The sequence below is a fragment of the Corvus hawaiiensis genome, chromosome 6 (genome assembly GCF_020740725.1).
Source record: "Corvus hawaiiensis isolate bCorHaw1 chromosome 6, bCorHaw1.pri.cur, whole genome shotgun sequence".
Lineage (NCBI taxonomy): Eukaryota > Metazoa > Chordata > Aves > Passeriformes > Corvidae > Corvus > Corvus hawaiiensis.
In genome coordinates, this window is record NC_063218.1 from 46366328 (window position 1) to 46389147 (window position 22820).

The 22820-nt window shown below is 47.7% G+C and overlaps 1 protein-coding gene and 1 long non-coding RNA gene across 2 annotated transcripts in view; both read left to right on the top strand.

Moving 5' to 3' along the window:
- Positions 1-15035, top strand: part of PNPLA2 (patatin like phospholipase domain containing 2) — a 30479-nt gene extending 15444 nt beyond the window's left edge. Inside the window, exons 2-9 of the mRNA XM_048306919.1 lie at positions 1281-1513; positions 1700-1765; positions 5666-5875; positions 6776-6836; positions 7572-7739; positions 8160-8292; positions 8683-8805; positions 9658-15035. Coding sequence (XP_048162876.1) covers positions 1281-1513; positions 1700-1765; positions 5666-5875; positions 6776-6836; positions 7572-7739; positions 8160-8292; positions 8683-8805; positions 9658-9922 — 1259 coding nt within the window. The 3' untranslated portion in view covers positions 9923-15035. The remainder of the gene's footprint in view (positions 1-1280; positions 1514-1699; positions 1766-5665; positions 5876-6775; positions 6837-7571; positions 7740-8159; positions 8293-8682; positions 8806-9657) is intronic.
- A 1010-nt stretch (positions 15036-16045) lies between these two features.
- On the top strand, positions 16046-21437 carry LOC125328001. The gene is made up of 4 exons (XR_007204496.1): positions 16046-16096; positions 20025-20133; positions 20570-20684; positions 21244-21437. It is a non-coding gene; the product is annotated as an uncharacterized LOC125328001 (long non-coding RNA).
- The last annotated feature ends 1383 nt before the right edge of the window (positions 21438-22820 follow it).

Sequence of the window (22820 nt, forward strand, 5' to 3'; positions counted from 1 at the left end):
TATGTGTATTGCAAAAGATTGGGATGTGTCAACAAAGCATTGAGGGTTGTTGCTCTTATCTCCATTGTATTTATTAACCTGGGTCTCACTTGAGTTCTTTAATTCTGCTGCCTTGTTTTTGCAATTGAAAAACAGAGTGGGAGAGCAAAATGAGGGGACTTCCAGTTGGCTTGAACTGGTAGTCTTTCATCTTTTTCCAGGAACTGACCTTCAGTTTGATTGGAGAGGACTCTTCACTTGTAAAAGCATGTTTCTTTTCTCTGGTTTCTTTAATACTTCCCCTCACATTTTTCTCACATATATGTTCCTGACACTCCTTGGAATGCAGTGATTAGCTGGTACTTAGAGAAACTGTTGTATCGCACCATGGCTGGATGTGTGTCAAGGCAGCAGTCAGTGAGTGCAAAGGGCAACATGCTGGATGCTGTAGTTTTGTATTTTTGTTTCCTCCCATCCCTTTTTTCCTACTGGAGAGCTCTGATGTGCTTGCCAGATGGAGCTTCTAGTGGCTGAGATAATGGGCTTAGCAGACGCCTTCCCTTTTGTGCAGCTGGGCTCTCTCCTCTCCTCTCCTCAAACCCAGCTGGGTCACTGTGTGAAAGGGTAAAGCAAGCATGCCTTCAGGAGTCCTGCTTGCCATCAGGGCCTAGTTTAGTGCTGTGGAATTGGATATGTAAGGGACGGGACACCAGAGGCTGTGCAGGAGGGACTAAGTCACTGATTCCCTATTGGGGATCAGTAGTCCCTCTTGCTCACTTGAGGTGTGGCTGACATTCACAGCAGAGGTGGGATCACTTAGCTGGAAAGCACCAGCATTCCTGTTCTGGCACTTTTGCTTACAGGTTGATGATTCTTTTTCCTGTCAGAAAAAAGATGCTTACTAGAAAGCTTTAAGTGGAATATGTTTTGAAGTGGATTTAACCATAAGCTCAAAGCTGTTGAAGTATCAGCCTTGTTTTCTTTCTTAGTCTGTTTTCACCAGCCCTGCACTGGCCAGGATCTAAAAAAAACAGTGAACCTTCGGTCAAATGCACGTGATCTTCTTTGACTTTGTAAAACATAAGTAAGAGGAGGGTAGCTGTTTGTGATGGAAGTGTGAGGGCCAAGACAGCAAACTTCCATGACTTCTGTAACAACCTCTTGCTCTGAGTTGTATATCAGCCACTGGGGAGAAACCTCTGAAGAAAGCTGGGAATGAGGCTTTTCTGTGCCTAGTTTTGTGAAGGAAAAGACTGGTTTTGGTAGCATTTCATGGTGCATTTGTCTTTCTCTTGTTGCAGGTGAGGCTGGTGCCAGCATTATTCGGGTGTCAAAAGAAGCCCGGAAGAGGTTCTTGGGCCCACTCCACCCCTCTTTCAACTTGGTGAAGACCATTCGGATGTGCCTGTCCAAGACTGTGCCAGAGAATGGGCATGAGGTTGCAGCAGGGCGTTTGGGTATTTCCCTGACACGGGTCTCTGATGGAGAAAATGTGATACTGTCAGACTTCACTTCCAAGGAGGAGCTGATCCAGGTGAATGGAATCTTACTGCGGAGGGCTGGGCAGGAACTGCATGCAGTTTTGTTTTGCCTTGGTCTCCAAATGTCCTTAGTACTGGAGTATAATCGTCAGCACATGCCAGCACGGTGTTCCAAGAAGAGTAATTGTTTCAGTAGGCTTTGATCTGATTCTTATATTCTGGATCTCTTTCTCCCTCAGGCCTGTGTCTGCAGCACCTTTATCCCTGTCTACTGTGGGCTGATACCTCCAACCTTGCGTGGAGTGGTAAGTAAGATTCTAAGATGGTCCTTCATTAAATTGCATACTAATGAGTAAGTTTTGACAATGTTATTGCCTGCCTGCTGGCAGCATTTATCCGAAGAGATGCAAGAAATTCCCAAATAAGCAACTTCCAGCAGTGGATATGCCTTCTTTCCACTGCTGCCCACAGTTGACTACAAATGTCCTGAAGACCAGTGGATTTAACATGTGGATTTAACATTTAATATATGGCAGTCTGGGGAAGGACTGGCTGGCTTAGCCGGTGGTTCTCCTGGCTGCATGGTACAACACTTTCCATCACTGAGGCTCCAGCTGTCCGCATGTGGAAAGAAGTTGGGCCCAGGATAAACGTCATGAGTGTAGTCCCCCTCCCATGTGCCTGACACTGGCCCTCTTTTCCATGGAGTTCTTTCTGTCCTTTATCTGAGAATAATGTTCTGCTGCCAGAGCTTTCTTAAATTGTGTCCAAGGCTGTCCAAGAGCAATTCATTCCTCTGTATTGGCATGTTAGAAATGAAAACATGAGAAAGCTGTGCAGAGCTGCAGAATGTCTGGATATTGCAGTCGTGCTTTAAGGGCCTTCTGGTTGAGCTTGATCTCCCTTGTGCTGCATAGGTTAATGAACATGTTAAAAGGCAGAGGTTTTGCAAACTAAATAGTCAAAAGTGAGAGGGAGAACTGCTATAAAATATGTGCCCTGATTCACTGTAAGTGGTCTGACCAAAGTGCCTCTGTCTGTCAGAGCACAGCACCAAATCTGCTTCGATCGCTACCTCTGTCCTAAAAGTGAAGTCAGTTTTGCTCCTGCATAATACATGGCTTGGCTGGTTTTGTCTTGTGCAAGCATGTTGGTCAGGGAAATGACCTGGAGGAGATGTCCAATGTTATCACTTCAGAGAAGTGACAGAATCAGTAATGGTTTGGTATTTGCTCAGCAACTGCAGGCAGGGCTTCTTCCCTACAGCTGGTGGGACCATAGCAGTGGCTCTTCCCTTACACCTCTTTGGGGCTAATTGAGGTCAGTGTGCATCAGGCAAAAATCTCACAATTCCAAAACTGTCTGCAACATCAGGGTTTCTGGAATGTGCAGCTGCCCTGGCACTCTGAGGGATGACTTCTCATGGGAAAAGGTGGGGAGGAAATATGAGATGAGGAAATTTAATTCCTACCTCTTCCCCCAAAAAACATGGCTCTGAAGGGAGATTGCTGATGAGGCGAGAGGTTAAACTGGGTTGAGCATGAGCTTGGGAAATGGTTTTGAAACAGGAATGCATGGTTCCTAGCACGCCTGTGGTGACTGTATTTGCCACAGGATAAACTGACAGGCCTGGCACAAGGACTAGTTTTCAAGGCAATGTTACTGTGTGCAAGATGCAAAATCCGTATTTTCCCTTCCTCCTAAATTTTTTCCAGTGTTCACTTCTCTGAGATCTGGTAGCTCCATGGAGTGGATGATGGAGATGGGTAGGGGAGTAAAAAAAACCCCAAACTTAAATATTGAGAAATGGAAAAGTCAGTAACTGACCTGTCAACACACACTATAGTTGTGAATTGTCTGCAGCACGTGGGTGAGATGAACCCCTGACAAGGGTTACAAAGCTGATTGTCAAATCATGTGAGTGAGGGTCTCTGTGCATGGGAGAACATAAGGGAATGGGAAGTGGGCACCCCAGTCTATGAACCATCCCCTAAAGCTGCTGCTGCTTGTGCCTGCAGGCAGGTGGTGGTTCCACCTATGGCTCTGTGCTGTCCTGGGCTTTGGAGGAAGCTGGAGAGTGGTTACACTTGCATTACTGGAGGTTTAGGCAAATCCAAAGGAGTAGTAGCTGAGCTTTACTGAGGAATGTTAATCAGCATTGCTTGGAAGCAGTGGACCAGAGAGTGGGGTGTGCACGTCTACTCGGGGATTTCTATGGAGTCAGAAGGCTTTGCCTTTCAGCTCTGTTGTAGTTGAGCCTTTTTTCTGATGGCATCTATGGAGTCATGCTGCCACCCTCAGGGAAAAGTGTCTTCTGCATCCTTACTGCAAAACTAGTGTTGTCCAGCACTAAAACTTACCTCCATTTTCTTTAAACAAAGTGCATGCTGCCTGCTTTGCTCTGTTCTTGTCCCACTCGGCATGTTGGGATCTCATCCTCGCAAAGCGAGTCAGGCAGATGTCTCCAGCTCTAGCTGTGCCTAGTCTGGCTCCCAGTGGAGCAGCCTTGGGGAGAGGATGGCAGTGGCAGTTTGCTGTGGTTGCTTTAGGCTTAGGGAACAGTGATGCCCACTTTAGAAGGGGGAGAGGGTTCAGTTGATTGTTGGCAGCTCTGTTATCAGAAAGCATCTTGTAAGCAAGCTGTGTTACTGTTTCTGAGATGATGCACTTTTCCTTGGGTTTAATCTATCCTATCCTTCCTTCACTGTCCAAATTCAGGTCGTGCAGGAGTCTCTGTCTTGACGCAGTGTTTGGTGAGCAAGGGCTGCCATGAGGATAAAATGTCCTGTGCTCTGAGTTTGGGCTGCTGTAGCCTACAACTGTAATCACAAGCAGTCTCCTGTGAAGCTGTAGGCTGTATGCAAAGGTAGCCCTGAGGTTTAGTTTGCCTCCCAAGAAGGCAAACCGCTGTGCAGTCCACCCTGACACTGTTGCTTCAATGGCAGCTGGCTTGCTATAGCTTAATTTCAGCCCAAGAGCCTGTGAACTGTTCCCCAGGCTCAGAGAAGCTGCTTGAAGAAGTCTTTGTCTTGTCTGCCATCCAGAGCAAGAGAGAACCAAGTGCAAAGCACTCTCCAGGCAACACATCTGGTGTTTTCCTAGGCATTGTGCAGCAAAAGACCAATGTTGGTAGTCAGCCTGCCTGTGAAAAAAGAGGAAGCAGGATGCAGAATGGAGCACCTCCTTCTTCAGTCAGCATTTCTGTGCTCTGCCTGGGTTTAGCTTCTACTGGCTCAGCTTCTCACCCAGCGGAGAACTGAAATATGCTTATAGCTGCTACTTATAGGGCTGCGCACTCCCTGTATCGTGATTTGTGTTTGACTCTGTCCAAAGGAAATGGATCCAGGCAGCAAATTGCAGGATCAACCCTGATACAAAACCAGCAGGACTCTTCTGTAATTGAGGTTCGCAAGAGCTGGAGTTGCTCTGCAAAGACCCCCAGCTTCCTTCTCTTTTGGCTTGACTGACATCCTTGCATGTTGCCAAAACCTGTGATAGGGATCATCTTGCTCAGCTCCTTGTGCAATTATAGTATCCAAAAAATGTTTTGAGAACGTGCTACTGGGGTTGCCCTTCCTGCAAGGGTAACGCAAATGTGTTTATGGTACAGAAGTACAGAACATTCTCTGATAAGAGGGTGCCTGTTAAGAGCAAACTCAAGAACCCTGTGCTCTGTTACCACACCACAGCAAGTTGATTCCCAATGTGTATGCATGTGTTGGGATTGCTGCTTGATAAGCCCGCTAGCAACAAATTGGTTGGTTTTACTCATAGGTAACAAACCTGCCAGTGGGGACTGGTGTCTGAGCTTATTCATTTTACACTCAAGTGAAAAATGGCACAATGTCACAGTGTGACAGCTTAGATCAGTGCTAATTTGCACTGCAGGTGGTTGTTGGTGTGTATTATTATTTCATTGGACAGCAGTCAAACTGCATAGGAGATGTAAGTCAGCAGTCACATAAGTGAATGTGCCTTTCTTATTGAACACTCGTGGCCAGCACACTCAATGAAGAAAAGCACACAGCAAAATGAAATTATAAAAAATACAGCTGTGCTATCACCTGTTTTGACTCCTCCAGTGCTGGTGGATGTACTCCATTCTCTTCCCAAGTTGTTGGCACAAATAGGAATAGGGACACAGAGTAAAAAAGCTGTTTGATCAGTTGCGAGAATGAAGATTGCTGCATTTGTCTTGATTTCAGAGATACGTTGATGGAGGGATTTCTGACAATTTGCCCCAATATGAGCTGAAGAACACAATCACAGTGTCTCCTTTCTCAGGAGAGAGCGATATCTGCCCACGGGACAGCTCCACAAACATGCATGAGCTGAGAGTCACCAACACAAGCATCCAGTTCAACCTTCGCAACCTCTACCGCCTCTCAAAGGCCCTGTTTCCTCCGGAGCCACAGGTGAGTTTCCTGGCCTCACCAGAACTTGGGGACCACGGATCTTGGGCACTGGCTATACCGTATGTGCTTTAGCAGGAGAAGATTCCAGACTCTGTTAGTTTTGTATCTCATGTTTGTCTTTGATCTTGACATTATCAACCCAGTGACTCGCTAAACCTTGAGCACCTGCACAAGGGTTTGTCTTCTTTTGCTACTTGAACATCTGGAATTTAGATGGTAGCAGTTGCTTGGAAAGTATTCCCATGTTGCTCTCTAGAGTAGTCTTTGCCTGGAAATCAGGCTCACTGTAAACAAAGATGTATTGGCCATCAGAACCAATGTGCACTTCGGTGTTTTAAAGTAAGGATGGAGCTGCCAGTATGAAGCCTTTCCTCTAAGTCAGTGTAACAAGTGGCACTGCAAACTTTGTGTGCTTCTGAGAAGATGCAAGTGCCAGATAGCCCTGACATTTGGACATAATAAGCATGCATTCATGTGCTGAATTTCTTGGGCAATTTTTTTCCCACCCCCTCTTTAGTCTTAGCTGGTTTTATCTGCAAACACAATAGCCCTTCCTGGCATCTGCAGGGAAGTATTCTGGGCTGCTTGTCAGAGTGAGTGCCTGAAGGCTGCCTGCAGCAGCTCTAGATGGGGAAATGAGGTAGCTGCAACTCTAAGCCCACACTTAGGTAGGATTCTAGGTGTCCCTTCCAATATAAATTGTGCTGATTCCCATATCCAGTGTATTGATGCTATACTTCCCATTCCTGCTCAAAGCCTGAGAAAGGCTGGCAAGAATGAGACTTGTTCTTGGGACAGCTCAGGAGTCAGGAGAATTCCTCTGAAGCCAGCACTGAGGTAGGTGTTTGCTCTGCTCAGCCAGTTTCCAAATGACTCTCTATCGCCTTCCTCTGCCCACAGGTGCTGCGGGACATGTGCAAGCAGGGCTATCGGGATGCACTGCACTTCCTGAAAAAGAATGGTAAGGCACTGGCTGTTTGTAGGGTGAGCTGAATTTCCTGTTGTGCCATGGTTGGTGCCATGGCTTTGAGAGTAGTCAGTGGTGCATATGAAAGGAGGAAGGGAAGAACTGAACTGTGCTTCAGATACTGGGATATGGAATTCTCCTTGATAAGCCTACTTTAGCACTTCAGGAAGCAGAGGTGGTCACCTTTGCAGTTACCAACACACTGTTGGGCAGCAGTGGCATTTGGATGTCCTGCAGACACCATGCTGCTCTCCGTGTGCAGCTGGGTCTGTGTGGTGCTGCCTTCAGAGCCCCGGTGCCGGGCCCTTGGGCGGGCCAGCTGCCAGCCCGGCTCTCCTGCCTCCAGCCGCTGCAGCGCTGGCTTCGCGCTTGCTGCCACCTCGTGTCCATGGACAGTGATGCGAACCGGGATAACGGGTTGCGCTGCAGGAGGGAAATCTTGCCTGCAAGATGGGCAACTGGCAGATTATGGCAGCAAATCTCTGCAAAACAGCACCCTGTGGAACTTAGAGGGGAAATGCGAGGACTTCTGATGGGGAAAGAGAGAATGAACTTAAACCAGCAAGGTTTCTAACTCCTTGTGGTAAGCATTACAACAGATGCAAGCTAAAGAGGCTGGGCATGGCCTCAGCCTGAGGGGAGTTAGGATGAAGCAAGGACTAACACTCTAAAGGTGCCAGGCAGGGCAGCTGGTTTGTGTCATCCTTACAGTATAACTTCTCTTCTCAGGTCTCCTTCATCGTCCAAGTCCTGCCCGTCCTCTCCTTGCCATAGAAGCACCTCCAGGAGAGAAGAAAGAGGAAGAAGCAGAAGCTGAGGACCAACTAGAGGACAACACTGCCCTTGCTGTTGTTGAAGAGCACATCTTCGAACACTTGCCTCCCAGACTGAACCAAGGTATGATTCATAGGGAGAGATCACAGGTAATCTTCCTGTGCTGCCTGGCCTGCCTCAGAAGATTACTGGAATGTGTGATTATTGCTTATGGCTTGGGTTGGTCATGAACTGACACCTGCTGAGGGTTAGATGGATTGGGGGTCTCAGATAAAGTCATGGCTTGCCCTGTATGGGCTAGATTGAGAGAGGCTGATTAATTTGACAGCATGGTAACGAGAGGAGGGGGTCTTGCTGCTCACTCCTTTAGAGTCTGATAAAGGTGAAAGCTGCTGGTTTTAGCTGTGCTCAGGGAATTACTAACCTGAGCAAGACTTCCTAAGAAGTGGGAGGTGGCTGCTTCAGGCTGAGTAACTTCTGAAGTATGATAAGAAAAGAGATAGTCCCACTGGGAATATTCAACCAGTTTTCTTCTGCCTTCAGCTCTTCTGGAGGCTTGTGCTGAAAGAAGAAGTTTCTTGACTGGCCTCAGCAACATGCTGCCTGTCCGTGTGGCCACAGCAATGATGGTCCCCTACATGCTGCCTCTGGAGTCTGCAGTTTCCTTCACTGTCAGGTAAGCCTTGGGCTGGTCCCTTTTCCCAGTGCAGAGCAGTATTTGATGTGGCTGTAGTGTTTGAATGGACAGAGAGAGGGATTCTCTCTAATTCTGCACTGCCAGTGTTTCCGGGGAAGGAGCTCCTGACAATTACCAGACACAAATAAAAAAAACCACAAACCTAAACAAAAAAACCCCACTAGAGCAGAAAAACCAAGAACCCTAAACTTTTCCTATCTTCCTCTGTCATTTAGTTGCAGCCAATACTACCAGCTTGAAGGAAGACTGCTGTGTGCTAGAACTTGCCCCGGAAAATGGCAATAAATTTTTAAGCTTTTGGAATTGTTGTTCTTTTCATCATATTCCCTTGCGTGGCCCAGCTAATGGTTGTCTCCTGTCTCTTTACAGGTTGTTGGAATGGCTCCCAGATATCCCTGAGGATATAAGATGGATGAGGGAGCAGATGACAGAAATCTGTAACTATCTTGTGAAGAAAGCCAAGAAGAAACTGGGCAGCCATCTTTCAGCCAGGTATGGCTGCTTTTCTTCACAGCACTGTTCTGGAGGAGCCCTCCATTTTCCTTTACACCTTTGAATTCTAGAAACTCTACTCCATTGGAGCAGAGCAAATAAGGCACAAATTGACCAGAACAATTTACCACTTAAGCTGAAATGCAAATCTGGTCCATGGTCTCTTGGCTTCCTTAAGTGTTGGATAGACTCAGCCCATGGTCCCCTTCCTTTATCCCATTACAGGGCAGCCCCTGTAATGAAGCTGTCAGTATAGCAGTAGGGCAGAAGATGTAAGTCTGATTAAAGCAGTATGCCAGCTTATTGCGTGCTCCTTCTAGAAGACAGAGGTGCTTGTCTTTGTGGCATTTGCTGGCCCGGGATCCCCTGAAGGTCCTTTCCAAGAAGTGCTTGTGTTCAAATGACCTCTTCTACCTCAAGATCTCAGCCTGGTTGGAGGGGAGGGAATATAGTGGCCAGGGAACACAAGAGAGTTTCCAAATGAGACCGAGTGCTTTGGGCCTGGGTGTGTGCCTGTGCTTCTGCACTGAACTCCTGCAATAGACCCTGGCTTGAGGCTGTGGCAAGACTGTTGTGTGGATGAGGATAGCAAAGATAGTAAACTCTCACAGTAGTAGTCGGGGGATCCCAGCTGTGATTTGATCCTAGTACAAAGGTGTGATTCTTACCCAAAAGAGTTCATGGTCTGAATAACTGAGAGATGTGAGGGGAGGAAAATGGGCACACCCAGACTTCTCACTAAAATCGTGTAGTCAATATAGTACAAAACATTTCTGTGGTTCTGGAGCTCTGGTCGGGTGACCTGCTCAAGTCTTGCCATGTACTCAGTCTTTGCGTGTATTTGCCTTTCAGGCTTTACTATCACCTCGAGCTTGGAGGGCCCCAGAACATGCCAATTTCTCCCACCCCACCTTGTGGTGAAGCACTGCCCATGTGGATGAGAAGCAACCGCTCGGTGTCTGATGTCATGATGAAGTGGGAGGAGTACCAGCGCCAGCTCATGCTGGGCTTGCTCTGCATCAACGTGGACATGCAAGCCTCCCTCTTCCCTCGGGAAGGGTTTCAGTTAAAGCTTCCATCTCTAGACTGTGCAAAAGAGTGCCTGCCACTCTTCTGAGCCTGCTGCTGTGAGGGGGTGAGGGTGGGTGGGAAGGGGAATGGGCACAGGGTGGGACCAGTCTCATCCCTCAGCAGCAGGCTGCCCAGTGCTCCTGGATATGCTGCAAAGGGGATTTCCCCGGGATGGAGACTGGTGGAATTGACTGTAGCCATTTGTTGCCCACTGGGCTAGGCAAGGGACCTTTGTGTTCACAGACACACACAGGCTGATTCCTTGCTCTGGCCTTGTGGTGAGGCCTGGCCATTGCCTGTGGCCAGGCTGAGGCTGACCCAGCTGGACTCTCCCAAATAGTGCACTTTGAATTGCCACTGGCTTTTTACCGCCAAATAACTGGGATGTAGATGACGCTCTCAAGTTCATACAGCTTTTACCTCCCTTGGTTTTTCAGAGCATGTGTCTTGATTCCTTTCCTTTAATCATCTGACAACCCTTAGCTCTTTGTGCTACTAAAAGATGAAGTAGTCTCTTGCCAAACCAGTTTTTCTCATGGCTTTTAAATCTCCTCTTAACTTTCTTCTTTGCTGAAACCATGTCCTTTTCTCTCTCCTTTAATTGCATCCACACTGGAAGCCAGAGCTGGTCCTGCAGCAGACTGCACTGGAACTGCAGAAGTGTAAAAAAGTTATGTATTTTCCCTGATGCATGTTGTCCTGGTCTCTCCCTTTTTGATTGGGGTCCTCATGGAACTGCTGTGACTTGAACTCTGAGTGTTAAATGATTGAGCTTATTTAAAGAATTAATTTTGACAGATCTTTTTTTTTCCAGGGAAACATGTTGAATTTGAGGCCGTATTCCTGACTCTGTGAATGGAATTGGTGTGGGGTAGTCCTGAAAAAAGCTCAGCCTGGCTATCTCAGGATCAGCTTAGCAGCTGAAGCAATATGAAGTGCTTGTAGAAAGATGAGAAATTGTGCAGGGCATGTTATTTTTGAGATGCTCGTGGTGGAGTGTCACAGCAAGTGCTGGGGAAGTGGCTGCCTGTGACAGAGGTTAGTCGGGCTTTGTTCCTTAAGGGGCTGTACAACTGAGGCAAATTCCAAGTGGGTGATACAGAAGGATCTCCTGCCAAACTGGGGCTTCTAGCTCTCTTTTGCTCAGAAAGTTTGGTTGTTGAGGCTTTGGAGTGAGAAGGATTTAGGCTTGTAGCTACACCAGCAACACAGCTTGTCTGTCTCATGTTGTGGCTCACAGGTCCTGCTCTGCAGCTGGCAGTAGCAGGAGCATGAGAAGGGAAGTTAAGGCTGTTGATGCACATGCAGCTGCTTGGAACTGGCTCCTCTTTGTCTTGCCTCTTAAAAGCCCAGAGCTAGTGGGTCTGTAGCAGAGCAGGACTCTGCGTTGTGAGGCACTGCTTTCTCAGTGGTGGTCTGGTCGTGGCTTGTGTGAGAAGTATGAACTCCCTGTTCTTCACAGGGTGAGGCATGGCTTCCTGTGGGGATTGCAAGGACTTAAGCTTAGGTCTTCACACTCTGGCAAACCCAGCTCCTGGTATCTTTTTCTGCTGCTTGTCTAACTACGTGAGGCGTCTTCTACCTCTCCTAGCACACAGTGTGCAATGGCCAAAGCAGACATGTGCTGTCTTTGCTGGGGAGCAGGACAGGGTATCTGAGGCTGATTACGTAGCCTATACGTGGAATAGTGATTTTTAATAGACTCTGTTTTGCACCTTAGATTTAGAAAGGGAAAATAAGCCCAGAAGTTTTGCTGAGATCTGGAGAAAGTAGTAAATCTGCATGAGCAGTGTGGGTAACGGGGTGGATGCTGTTTCCTATGAGCACAGTTGTGCACTGGGCATGGGTTTGGTGTTTGTGTGGAGACTCTTGACAAGCATCAGGACTTTCCTGCAGTGGCTGTGCCAAGCTGGGAGGCAGTGGAGTGGGCAGCTGTGATGCTAACCCACTGCCCAGGAGATGCCAGTGCAAGAATGAACTTGTAAGTTAGATTATCACCCCACTGCCCTTGCTGGATGTAACCTACCTATGTAACACAAGGGCCTGTGTAGCTTACAAAGGAGGCCTGCACTTATGCAGTCAGTTTTAGTCTTAAGCTTTGCATAGTTAAGTCAGTTAGGGAACAAGGAAGTCACTACAGGAAGAGGAAAAAAATTGGAGGATTCTGAAATCAGAATAAAACACTGGATTACAAAACAAGTCAATCTTATGATTGTCTAAAGCCTGCAGAAAAACATACTAGATGCTAATGGAAGTGAACCAGAAACAAGATACTGCCACTTAGTGGGAGCAGGATGAATTTGATGAAAATTGGAACTGAGAAAAGGTGTTCATTTTGTGGTTTGGCACTGTTTTGGACTACCTTCTTGTGGGGAATGGCACATGCACAGCTACTTACATTGCTAAATGCATATCTCTTGTTCCTAGTGCACACAGAGCAATTGGCAAGAATGTAGAGATATTTATTTTATCCAGAAGCAAAACATCTGAGAGGGGCAAAACTGCATAAGGAAAATATTGCATTTAGAAGCTGCTGCCCTTTTCACTCTGCCTTTTTTTTTTTGAGTTAATATATGGGTGGAGAAAATGATGCAAGGTTTTTTTTTTTTATCCCTTCTTCCTGGACTGGTAAAACCACTGAATGATTATGTAAGCCACTAAACTATGAAACAAAATACTCTTGGCAACAGAGTGTGCTAAGAAGTTGCAGCTTGGCACCCTTATCCCTTGCCTTTTGCATCAGAACTGGCTGGTCTGGTGCCGACTGGGCTGATGCCACTGTCTTCCAGTGCTCTGATCCAGAAGGCTTGGGGATTCTGGAATGTTCATGCATTTCAAGAGACCTACAGCTGTGCCTGGTAAAAGGCCTGAGTTTTGTTCTGTGTTTCACCTCATCTGTAGTTTAACTTATTATATTAACTTCTCAAAGAGAAACTTTCGTACACTTGAAACTATAACCACAAATCAAAGCCTGGCTTTAAAAATAAAGGTCTAACTCTTCAAGGAGGAAATTCCTGTTTTTCCTATGCTAATTTGCAGGGTGTGAATGCATAGTGGGAAAGTACCACTCTGTACTAACCCTTTCTTTGCCTGCTTTTATTCCTCAAATGTTACAGTGGCTATTGAGTGATAGCTTGTTGGCTTTATAGATTTGAGCTCTGATAAAGGAACTGTAGATCTGCCAAAACCACCTCAAACTACCCTCATTTTCCTTTTGAAAAGTTTCACCTATTTGCTTGAAATTCTTGCTGCTCATTGATCACAGATTGCAAAGGATGGAGGAATTAGGAAAGATCACCTTTCCCACTGATGTAGAAAAAGGGCTGTGTCAGCTGGTGAACAGCTTTTTGTTATGCAGTGCTGCCTTGTCTAGATGAGACCCCACTCTTTTTGAAATCTCTGGAAACCTTGTGATAGGCTCTGGATTGGATATAGAGGGGTTTATTGTGATAGTGCTCAGTGGAACTGTTTGGCCCCTTGTTCTGTGTGTACCTCATGGTGTGCAAAGTTATCTTCTGGGCAGCCACTGCTGATTAACCTACATTTGCCAAGCCCATAGGAACAAGGTCATCTGTGGCAGTCAGTCCCTTCTTCTCCAAAATGTGTGGCTGGGCAGCTCAGCAGGCAGTTGCCAGGGCCTGTCTGCTCTCCAGTGTATGGTGAGTGAGAGCTCAGGCTCCTGGACAAAAATTCATCTTGCAATCCATGTCCAATGGTCCTCATAGCATTCACTGGATTCCTGCAGGAGTCCCAACCCTTGCCATTTCCACTGTTTCACATAAAGGGTCTGTGCATTCAGAATCCCCTTTTTTTTTTTTGTCCTTCCTGTATTATTATTGCTGCTTTTAACAAGGCTAATGGTGACCTTGGTGGTGTGCATCTAACCAGCCCCTAACCTGTACAACACTGTAGAGTTGTTTTGTGTGCAACACTCTGTGCCTATGGCATGCTCTGTAACCCACAATTAGTGTGTAGTGTAATTGGTTTGGTTTGCTGCCTGCCCCACTGCTAGTACTGTTGCAGGCTGGTTTTCAAGGGATGGGAGAAAATACTGACCACTATATATAGGACCTAGGAATTGTTTTCTCATGGCTTCTTGGAAGGCTGTGTACCTGCAACACTCAGACCAGAGAATAAAAGAGAATCTGCTGGGGTATCCCTAGTACTTTTATATTCCCCAGTGGTTTTATTAATTTTTAAAAATTATCTAGTAATTCACTACTTCCTTGGAGAAAAGAGCTCTCACTTTCACCAGAGCAGTTGTGGGAGAAATAACCTGAAGCTCTGTGTGTGGTTTTCCCTCAGGTGGTGTCCATTTCTGCTAAACATATGCCAGATGTGGTGGGTGTCAGGGCTGCCAAAGTCAGAGGGCCTTGCCAACAGTTTTCTCAAGCTTGTTTCTCTCTTTTCCTTAAGTCAGTGAGAGAATGGACCACCTCACCTGGCTGCCAAGTCAGCCAGCTTGTTTGTGCCAAACACATGCTGTGCCTTTACAGTGGGCTCTGGCCTCCTGTCCCTTGGGTGTCTGCTTTTCTGAGTGCAGCAGGACTCCCTCTCCTCTCCCTCCTTCCCCTTGCCTACCAGTGGGACAGTGCTCCTTTTCTGGGCAGCTCCACTATGACAGCCTCTGACTGTATCTGTCTCACTCTGTGGATCCACATCAGCTCTCCTGCACAGGGAGGAGGAAACTCTAGTTCCAAACAGAAGACTTGGAAATGTAACTTTGAAATAAATACCTCTCCCTTCTGGGGTTTTTCTCTTGTTCTTGAAAACAGGATCTAAAGCAGCTCTTTGAGCTTTGTGTGTCCTGGGACTCCACTGCTGCCACTGAGTTTGAGAAGACCCTTAAGCACACAACACATGTGGAGGTCCTGTGGAAATCACTGGTGTCAGAGCAGCAACTAGACCAGCAATAGCATACACATATTTATGTGGCAATGTCACTAAGTAGTGTTCACAGTCACTTTAAAAGTTCAGTATTAAATTGTTGATGCTTTTTTTTTTTTTCCCATTTCTATTTTCTAATGTTTTGCTGAAGAAAATGTTACTATTTATTTTGGCAGAAATATATCTTCTAATAAAAACTTTCTCAATATATTTACCTGGCTGTGGTAGGCTGCTTGTCTTGCTGTTTAAAGGTTTATTAAATATTTTTTGGATGTGCTGTGTGGTGTGGGTTTGTTTTGCTAGGCCCAAGCCCATTCAACTCTCTCTCAGGGTAAACATGTCTCAGTACACAATAAACGGGGCATTCATCCAGAGGTGGAAAAAGGGTGCATTTTGGTCCAGTTCTAATTTACTCAAGCTGAAATGCCCCAAGTGCTATTAGCCTCTGGTTTTCGGAGCTTTGTGGTAGAGCCCGGGTGCCAGGAGGAATTAAGCACCCTCTTGTGGGAATAGCAGGTGTTTGGCACCTGTGAAAGGGTTAGTAAAAGGTTTTTCACAAATTTGAAACCGACCTCTTGAGGAAACGGACCCCTCGCACTAGAGACTTGGTTTCCCCGCTGGTGAAACAGACGCTCCTGGCTGTTGTGTGTCTGCCTATTATGACAAACCCCGAGGTCTGCCCCGGTTACTCTCCAGCTGGAGCGCGTGGAAACCACCGGCCCCTGGGTTGTGGGAAAGCCGGGGCTTTCCGTGGCGCCAGCCCAGGGATGTGGGCATGGCCGCTCTGGAGCCGCGGCCGGGCTGCGCAGGTGGGACCGCCCGGAGCAGGGACAAGAGCCGCGCACAGGCTGGGGATGGCGCTGCGCGTGTCTGGGGGACGCTGCAGGGCTCGGCCTCCGCTCTGTCCAGGCTTTTGACAGACGGAAACTTTAGGAAGAGATTTTATGTGCTGTCACGTGGTGGCGACAAGTGCTGTAATTAGCACTATAGCATGCAGCTGGTAAAGCAAACAGCTTTCTTAACCTCTAATGACTGCAAAATAACAAAACCCCCAACGCGGTGCTGTTAATCGGTGAAATGAATCCTCCTTCCCTAAAGCCGCCCGGGCGCTGCCTGCGGCTCCACTGGGGGAGTGGCTTTCCTGTCCCTCGGGGGTGCTGGGGCTCGGGGCGGGGGCAGTGCCGCTTATCCCGAGGGCCAGGAGGGCCCGGCCCGGCTCCCGCTGCCGCCTGCCCGGCGGCTTCGGCCCGGCCGCCCGCCCGCGGCTCCGCTCATTTCCGGCCGGGGCCGCCCCGGCGCCAGCGGCGGCTCCGCTCCCGCCGGGCCGGGCCAGGTAAGCGCCGTGAGGGGAGTTCGGGCCGGCAGCGCCGGCAGCCGCGGCAGCGGGGGACGAGGGCGCGGTGCTCCGGGGCCGGTCCCCTCTCCGGGGCAGCTGCCGGCTCTGCCCGGCCCGGACCCGCAGCCGAGGTGTCGGGGAGCGGCTGCCCCAGTGAAGGGCCCTGCCGCAGCTCCGCTGCGGCTGTGGGGAGCGGGCAGCGGAGGGCTGGGGGCCAGTGTGCTGCGGGGTCCTTTCCTGGCCACAGCCGCGCACCTGTCCCGTCCCCAGCTGTGGGAGGTCCCTCGCCGGTGCCGGACGGGTACGGAGCATCCGCGTTCCTGTGCAGTGCTGCCTTCTCCGGCACACAGCGCTCCTGAGGCGCAGCTGCGGCCGTGCCACGGCACGGGGAGCGCTGCCCTGGTGGGGTCCTGGATGGGGAGCTGCTGCCTCTTTCGCCTTCTCTCCTCCTCTGTCGCCGTGAAGTCTGCAGGCTCCTTTGATGTGTGGTCACGGAACTTTGGTCTTTCTTGGTGGACCTGAGTGGAGACCTTGTTATTTTCTCTCTTACTTTCTTTCAATATCCTTTGTTCAGGGAATATTCTTCCTTGCCATGGTCCAGGTGCAGATGACACTGCACCACACAAAGATGCTGCAGGCAGCTATGGCAGCTGTGTTGGCGCTGCTTCTCCTTCTCTAAAAGGCAAAAAATACTAGAGCTTTCCCTCTCCTAAGACTGCGGTGTCTTTCTCTTTAATATCTTGTGTGCATGGGATGAACTTGTGTGTTGAACCGAAGTCCTTCCTGTAGGACTTCCTGAAAACAGCTGAGGGGAAAAGAGGCCAGCCCCAGACACAGGCAGATGGCCGTGCTCAGGAGTATCCTGAGGAGGCAGGATAATCCAAACACAGCTTTCTTGTTTAGTTGTGACCTGTTGAGCTCTTGGTTATTCTGATAGTTGTTCTGCATCAAAGGGCACTCAGAAAACCTTTATTTCTCTCTTTGCCTTTTGCAGGCTCAGGGGAAATGTTCTAGAGCTACATTTATTTCTGAGGATAATCTAAGTAGCTATATGTAGATGAATATATATATATATATACACACACACACCATCTCCTGAGGGCTATGGAAATTGCTTTTCTAGATCAAACAGATAATCAGTTCAGTCCGTCCTTTCACTGGCCAATTTAGGTGGTCCAGAGGAGGTTATGAAAAGCTGCAGTAAGCTGGGGTGGAAGAATCCTCTCTTTGCCAGGACACCCTGTTCCACAGAGACTGATGTGAGGCCTGATATATAAAATTTTAGAGTTTTTCATAAGATGGTGTAAAATGTCTCTGAAGCTACCTTGCTGGACCAAAAATATTCTCCTTCCCCAGAGCATCACTCTTCCCTTGGCTTCTTGTGGCAAGCTACAGTGGGTAGTATGGACTATCCAATTGGAAAGTCTGCTTGGTTTTTTTGTCATCATCAGATAGGAAAATTTCTCCCCCACACCCCAGTTTGATGCATCTGATGACTCAAGAGCCTCCTGTCTACTGGTCTGAAGATGGTGTTGCAAAGGAGGGCTCCACATGGGGCTGTCTTTTGCAGCACACAGACAGTGCTGGGGAACTGCTGTTCCTCGTGACTTTGCCAGGCAGCCTCAGAAAATAAACTAATGGGATGAGGACAATTGACAGCAACAGAAATCACATGGACTCAGCTCCATGCACAATGTTCTTCACGGTCAGAGAGCTTTAAGGATATCGATCCTTCTGTACAGCAAACCAGGTTTGGTTTCCATAATGCAGCTACTCACTGTCTAAATCTTTTTGATTTCATAAGGCTGCTCTGGGGACTGAATCCTCCCTCCTCTCCTCCCCTGCTTGCAGGAGCTCATCTTGGCTTTAAGGACAGTGACAAGAAACTTCAGCTGTAGGAAATGTGTCATCTTCCACTGAATGGAGCAGCATCTCCCTCATTCCTGCCAGATGCCTTATCTTGCTCTCCACACAAAGTCTGAGGTGGAAATCCTTGGTTTACTCTGTATGTCTGACTCTCTTGTGATTCATATGTTGTCCTACCAGAACAGCAGAATTGCAACAATTAGTAAGAATTTCTGTCCTTTGTCACTGTGTATCCTTGGAGGTACCTGGAGCCTGGCAGCTTGAAAGGGAGGTGCTGTGGATGTCGTGATTGACCCTCTTAATATTTTCCTTGCAATATTCTCTTTTCCTTATCCTGCAGCCCTTATCCTTTAATTTCTTGGCTGATGCTGAGAAGGATTTCCCTCTGCTTGGCCCTAATGCACATTTTGCTAAGCAAACCTGACCTCTGCAGCTGTGCAAGGAGCACTGGAGTGGATCTACAAAGTATTCCCATGTGCTTCTGTTGTGGCAGGGCGCACCATGTGCTCTCCTCTGGCCACATGTTCGAAAGGTTTGCCAGCCCTAAGCTTTTAAATACCATCAGCCACACAAGAAAAAAAAAACAAACCATGAAATGACATAAATAAGGGGTTTTTTAAAAAAATTTCTTTCTCCTGCTGATTTCTGATTGTCTTGGAGATTTCTGCATGTCTGTATAAGTTGCCAGGAATGCTTGAATCTCAGTATTTCACCTGACTGCAGGACCTAGGTGCCTCAAGAGAAATAACAAATGTTGTGAGCTTTGGGAGAAAACAACACCAAAAGTAGTGGTGTGTTGTTGGTGGGTTGTGGTACTGTGGACTTTCAAACAAAGTCTGGAGCCATGGTGGGCTTTCCTCTGCTTAGTTCAGGTTGGGATAACACAACTGGAAACTGCGAACTTTTTAACCAAATATTTTTCTCTTAATCATGTGTCACAGAGCACTACAGCAGCAACAAATACTGTCTTGTGCTCTCAGGGACTGTGGCTTTAATCATAGGTTTGTTTTGGAGGAAATGAGGTATGGTGCAATGCTTTGGAAGGATACAGTGTTCTTATCTGCTTGGCATAACTGGAGGAAAATCTGTCAAGTAAAAAGAGTGAGAGCAAGGAGGCTTGTAACACCCCTGCTTTCCCTCCAGTGAAGTGTGTGATTGCAGTTAATTTAGCAGAGATGTCATCTGAAGGAGGAGCTCTTGCCTCTGCTTCTGTACCTTCATTCTCTGCTGGTACAGGACTTCGTATCACTCTTCTGCACCAGTTCCTGGCCCCATCTATGTGGAAGGGGCTGCCTGGTTCAGAAGGATGTCTGAGGATTACACATACCTGAAAGCTCTGCAGGAAAAGCTTGTGTTGTTGTGGGGATGGCAGGAGAGCTCTGAAAATGAGCCTGGGAGCTGTGAATCTCCTGAGATTTGCTGTGGTGGTCCAGCATTCTGTGGGCTTGGGGCTGGCTTGAATTTGTGTTGTTGGTAAGATCCTGGCAGATGCACCTGCTCGCAGCAGGTGATGTATCACAGACTGAGGCAACCTGTGTTTCTGGAGAGATGAGACTATGAATAAAGGGAAAGTTCTGAAGACCTATTCTACAGATTTTTGAAAGAATTAGCCTTTAGCACATGTGCTGGATGAAAGTAAAGTAGGGCAGTGAAGGCTTGAAAAAAGCCTAATTATTTTAACTGTGCAATAAAGGTAACGTACCTACCTGTTTATTGCTTCCTACTTCAAGCTCTTCCAGTGAATAACAGGCAGGATATCTGCAGACCTTTGGAGGACTAGAACTGGTAGCTGTGTGGTGTTAAAAATAAAATTGCAGAATGTCATTTAGGCTATGGAAAGCAAACTTTTTGGGAAAATTTCAGCTATGTTTGGATATGCTAGGTGAGTCCAGCCTCTGGAAAAGGAGACAGCAAGTTTGCAGGGTAGCTGTAAACCCTTGGCTGAGCACGGTGACAGCTGGGCAGAGGTGCAAGTGCAGGGAGGCAGATCTAACACATCCTACAGGAACTTGGTGGCCCTCACTGTTATAGTAGCTGAATTCCTCTCTATTTCTTTCAGCACAACATCTGTAAAAGTAAGGCTTTTATCTGCCTCAGTTTCCCCTCTTCTCCCTGCTGGAAAATGAAGAGGAGAAAACCAAGCTCATCTCCAGCTGAGAACTGAAGATGTAGGTGACTTACAGGTTGACAGCATGACAGATGTTGAAGTCTTGTCTCCAGACAAGTGGTCTGACTCCCTGTAAAATACTGCCTTGTCTATTGGCAAGGACTGGTGGGGCTGTATTGTGTCTAGGGAAGGTGAGCTGTGTGCCTGTGCCAGCACCTGAGATGAAGGTCAGACAAGAAGTGTAAGTACTGCTGAGCCTTATGTTCCCCACAGCCCTAGTTTGTGGACTAAATGCCCATTTTTTGTGGGGTGGGACAGGCAAGCCAGCAGAGCCATCCTGCTCTGGGGTGAATTGCTGCAGGCTGAAGCTCCTGGCCCCTGCCCAGCTCCCCTCCTCGGCAGGTGCTGAGCTGCTGAGCTTTGCCCAAGAAGAAAGACAAGCGTCATCATTGCTTAGATAAGATAAAGCATGACCAAAACCTTGTTACCCTTGGCAGGTGTGGCTAGATGCTGACTGGAATTTGTGCAGCTCAGAGGAATAGCCAGGCTGCGGGGAGGGTGGCAAAGCCTCTTTAAAACGTGGAGACTTCATGCTGGAGCCCAACAGAGAAGGTGAGTGCAAGGGCCTGAGGGTGTCAGTGAAGGAACAGCCACCCAGTAACCCTGTGGGCAGAAGGACTTCTGCTCTGTGTGCCTGTGTCCTGCTGCAGGTGTGGATGTTTCTCCGTGGCAGCTCCATCTGAGCAGGACTGTGTGGGAGCCCTGGTGTCTAGCAGGGCTGAGAACCTCTTCAGCAGGAGTGTCTCTCTCTTCTCCTTTGGTTTTTGAAGTTCTGAAATACCTGTTGTCCTGAACTGTGCCCTTCTGTCTGAGGTCATGGGAACTAGGGAAAAATTTCAGATTTACTGGAGGGAGAAAGGACATGTGGGTGCCCTCACAAATGTACATTTCTTCCGTTGCAACACTTTGCTCCTGTGCTTGAGAGAGGCTTTCCTTCTTCCTTACCCTCTTTACCTCTTTAAGGAGTTTGCAAGATGCCTGCTCTACCTTTCCTTTCTCCCAGATATGTAGCCAGAGGGGTAATCCTCTGCTCCAGCAGAGGTGCTCAAACCCCTTTGATTTAATGAATTTCCTATGGCACAAAGAGTCTTTCGCTTCCTATGCAAATCAGGTTGCTCAGTTGAAGCCGCTAAATGCAAATGGACCACTTGTGGCTGTTCCCTCTGGAAGAGTGGTGTGGGCTTTATGCAAACATGGAGATGAGGCCTCAGGAGCTGGGAGAGCAGAGCAATACATGGATTTGTGCTGGAAAAAGGTCAGCATGGCTGTAGTTCACCTGTTCTCAGACTTGTGAGTCGGGATACCACACAGGATATATCGAGCTGTTGGCATCAAATAAATGAGTGTTCACAGGAATGGATTAACACCTGCTAGTTATGGGGGGGGGGGGGGGGGCCTTGCTTGGTTATTGTCTCCCCTCTCTTCTTACCAAGTCCCTGCTGCATCCAAGTGCAGAATCTGCACTGACTGCGATTTGATGACTCAAGCCACTCTAACGCCTGGGTCCCTTTCCTCTGTTCAGGTTGGGCAAATAATGTTCAGTCTGTAATCATGCTTGAGAGCTCTTCCTATTGCCCTAGATATGGGGAGCTGTAGTGATGCTTAGATTGGCTTAATCCAATTCGATCTGAAAATCCACTGCTCTGAGCAATAAATGTTGCGTGTGGGGGGTAGTATTCAAGTGTCTTTACTAAATCAAAAACCTTTTAAGCATTGGTAGATGAAGCTTTTTTCAATGTGGACCACTAAATACACAGGATGTGCAGTATGGTTGAATTAGCATTACTATGGGAACCATAACTTTTTGTATTTCCTGACCTTTATCCACGTAACACTAAGGATTCATTAATGTGCCTCCAAAGTGTGGGGTTTTAGGGTTTTTTTGTGTGTTTTGTAAGCCTTTTTGTTGTGGTCAGTACTAAAAGAACCTTTATAAAGAACCCCAGGAGGAGATTAGAAACAGGACAGGGTGCAAGGTGCAGGGAAGCAGTTTCTTCCCTTTTTTGTGCTGTTCTAGCAGCATCCCAGCCAAGATCATGGGTCAATGTCAAGCAAGACTTCTGCAGCAATGATGAACAAAATGGTGAGTAAACTCTCCTGCTCGAAGGCAGATGCCTCACTTGGTATGGGTTTGTTTGCTTTTATTGGGTTTTTTGCCACAGCTGCACTGTTAGAGCCTGCCCCAGGGGATTTGGGGTCCTGCAGCTGAGGCAAAGCTGAGCCTATGAGGAATGGAGAAGTGGTCATTCTGGTCTGAGTGGAGCAGAGCTGCCCTCTGCTAACACAGAGCCCTCCCAGGTGGCTCAGTGGAGCTCTCTGGCCCTGTTAAAACTCTAGTAAAGGCAATTGTGATTGTAGTAGGCTTTATGTCCATTTTTTAGTCTGGGTTTTGAAATAACCATCTTAAAATAATACGGAAGGACCCATCTTTGCCTTCTGCAGGTCCCATTTGCTTGTTGCTGGGAGAATGGGGTTGTTTGGAACTCCTCTCTGCAGGTCGATGAGGTCTCTGCTGTTCAGATACTGGAGTCTTCTCAGTGGGAATTGGTGGAGGAGGGCGTTTTCCTCTCTGTGGAGGGTGGGCTTTCCTGCTCATGACTTGTATGGCAAAGCTTGTTTTCTGGGCAAAAGAGGCATTTGGGGTAGGGGTGAGAAAAGGGCACATAACCACACCAGGTGCTGAAGAGC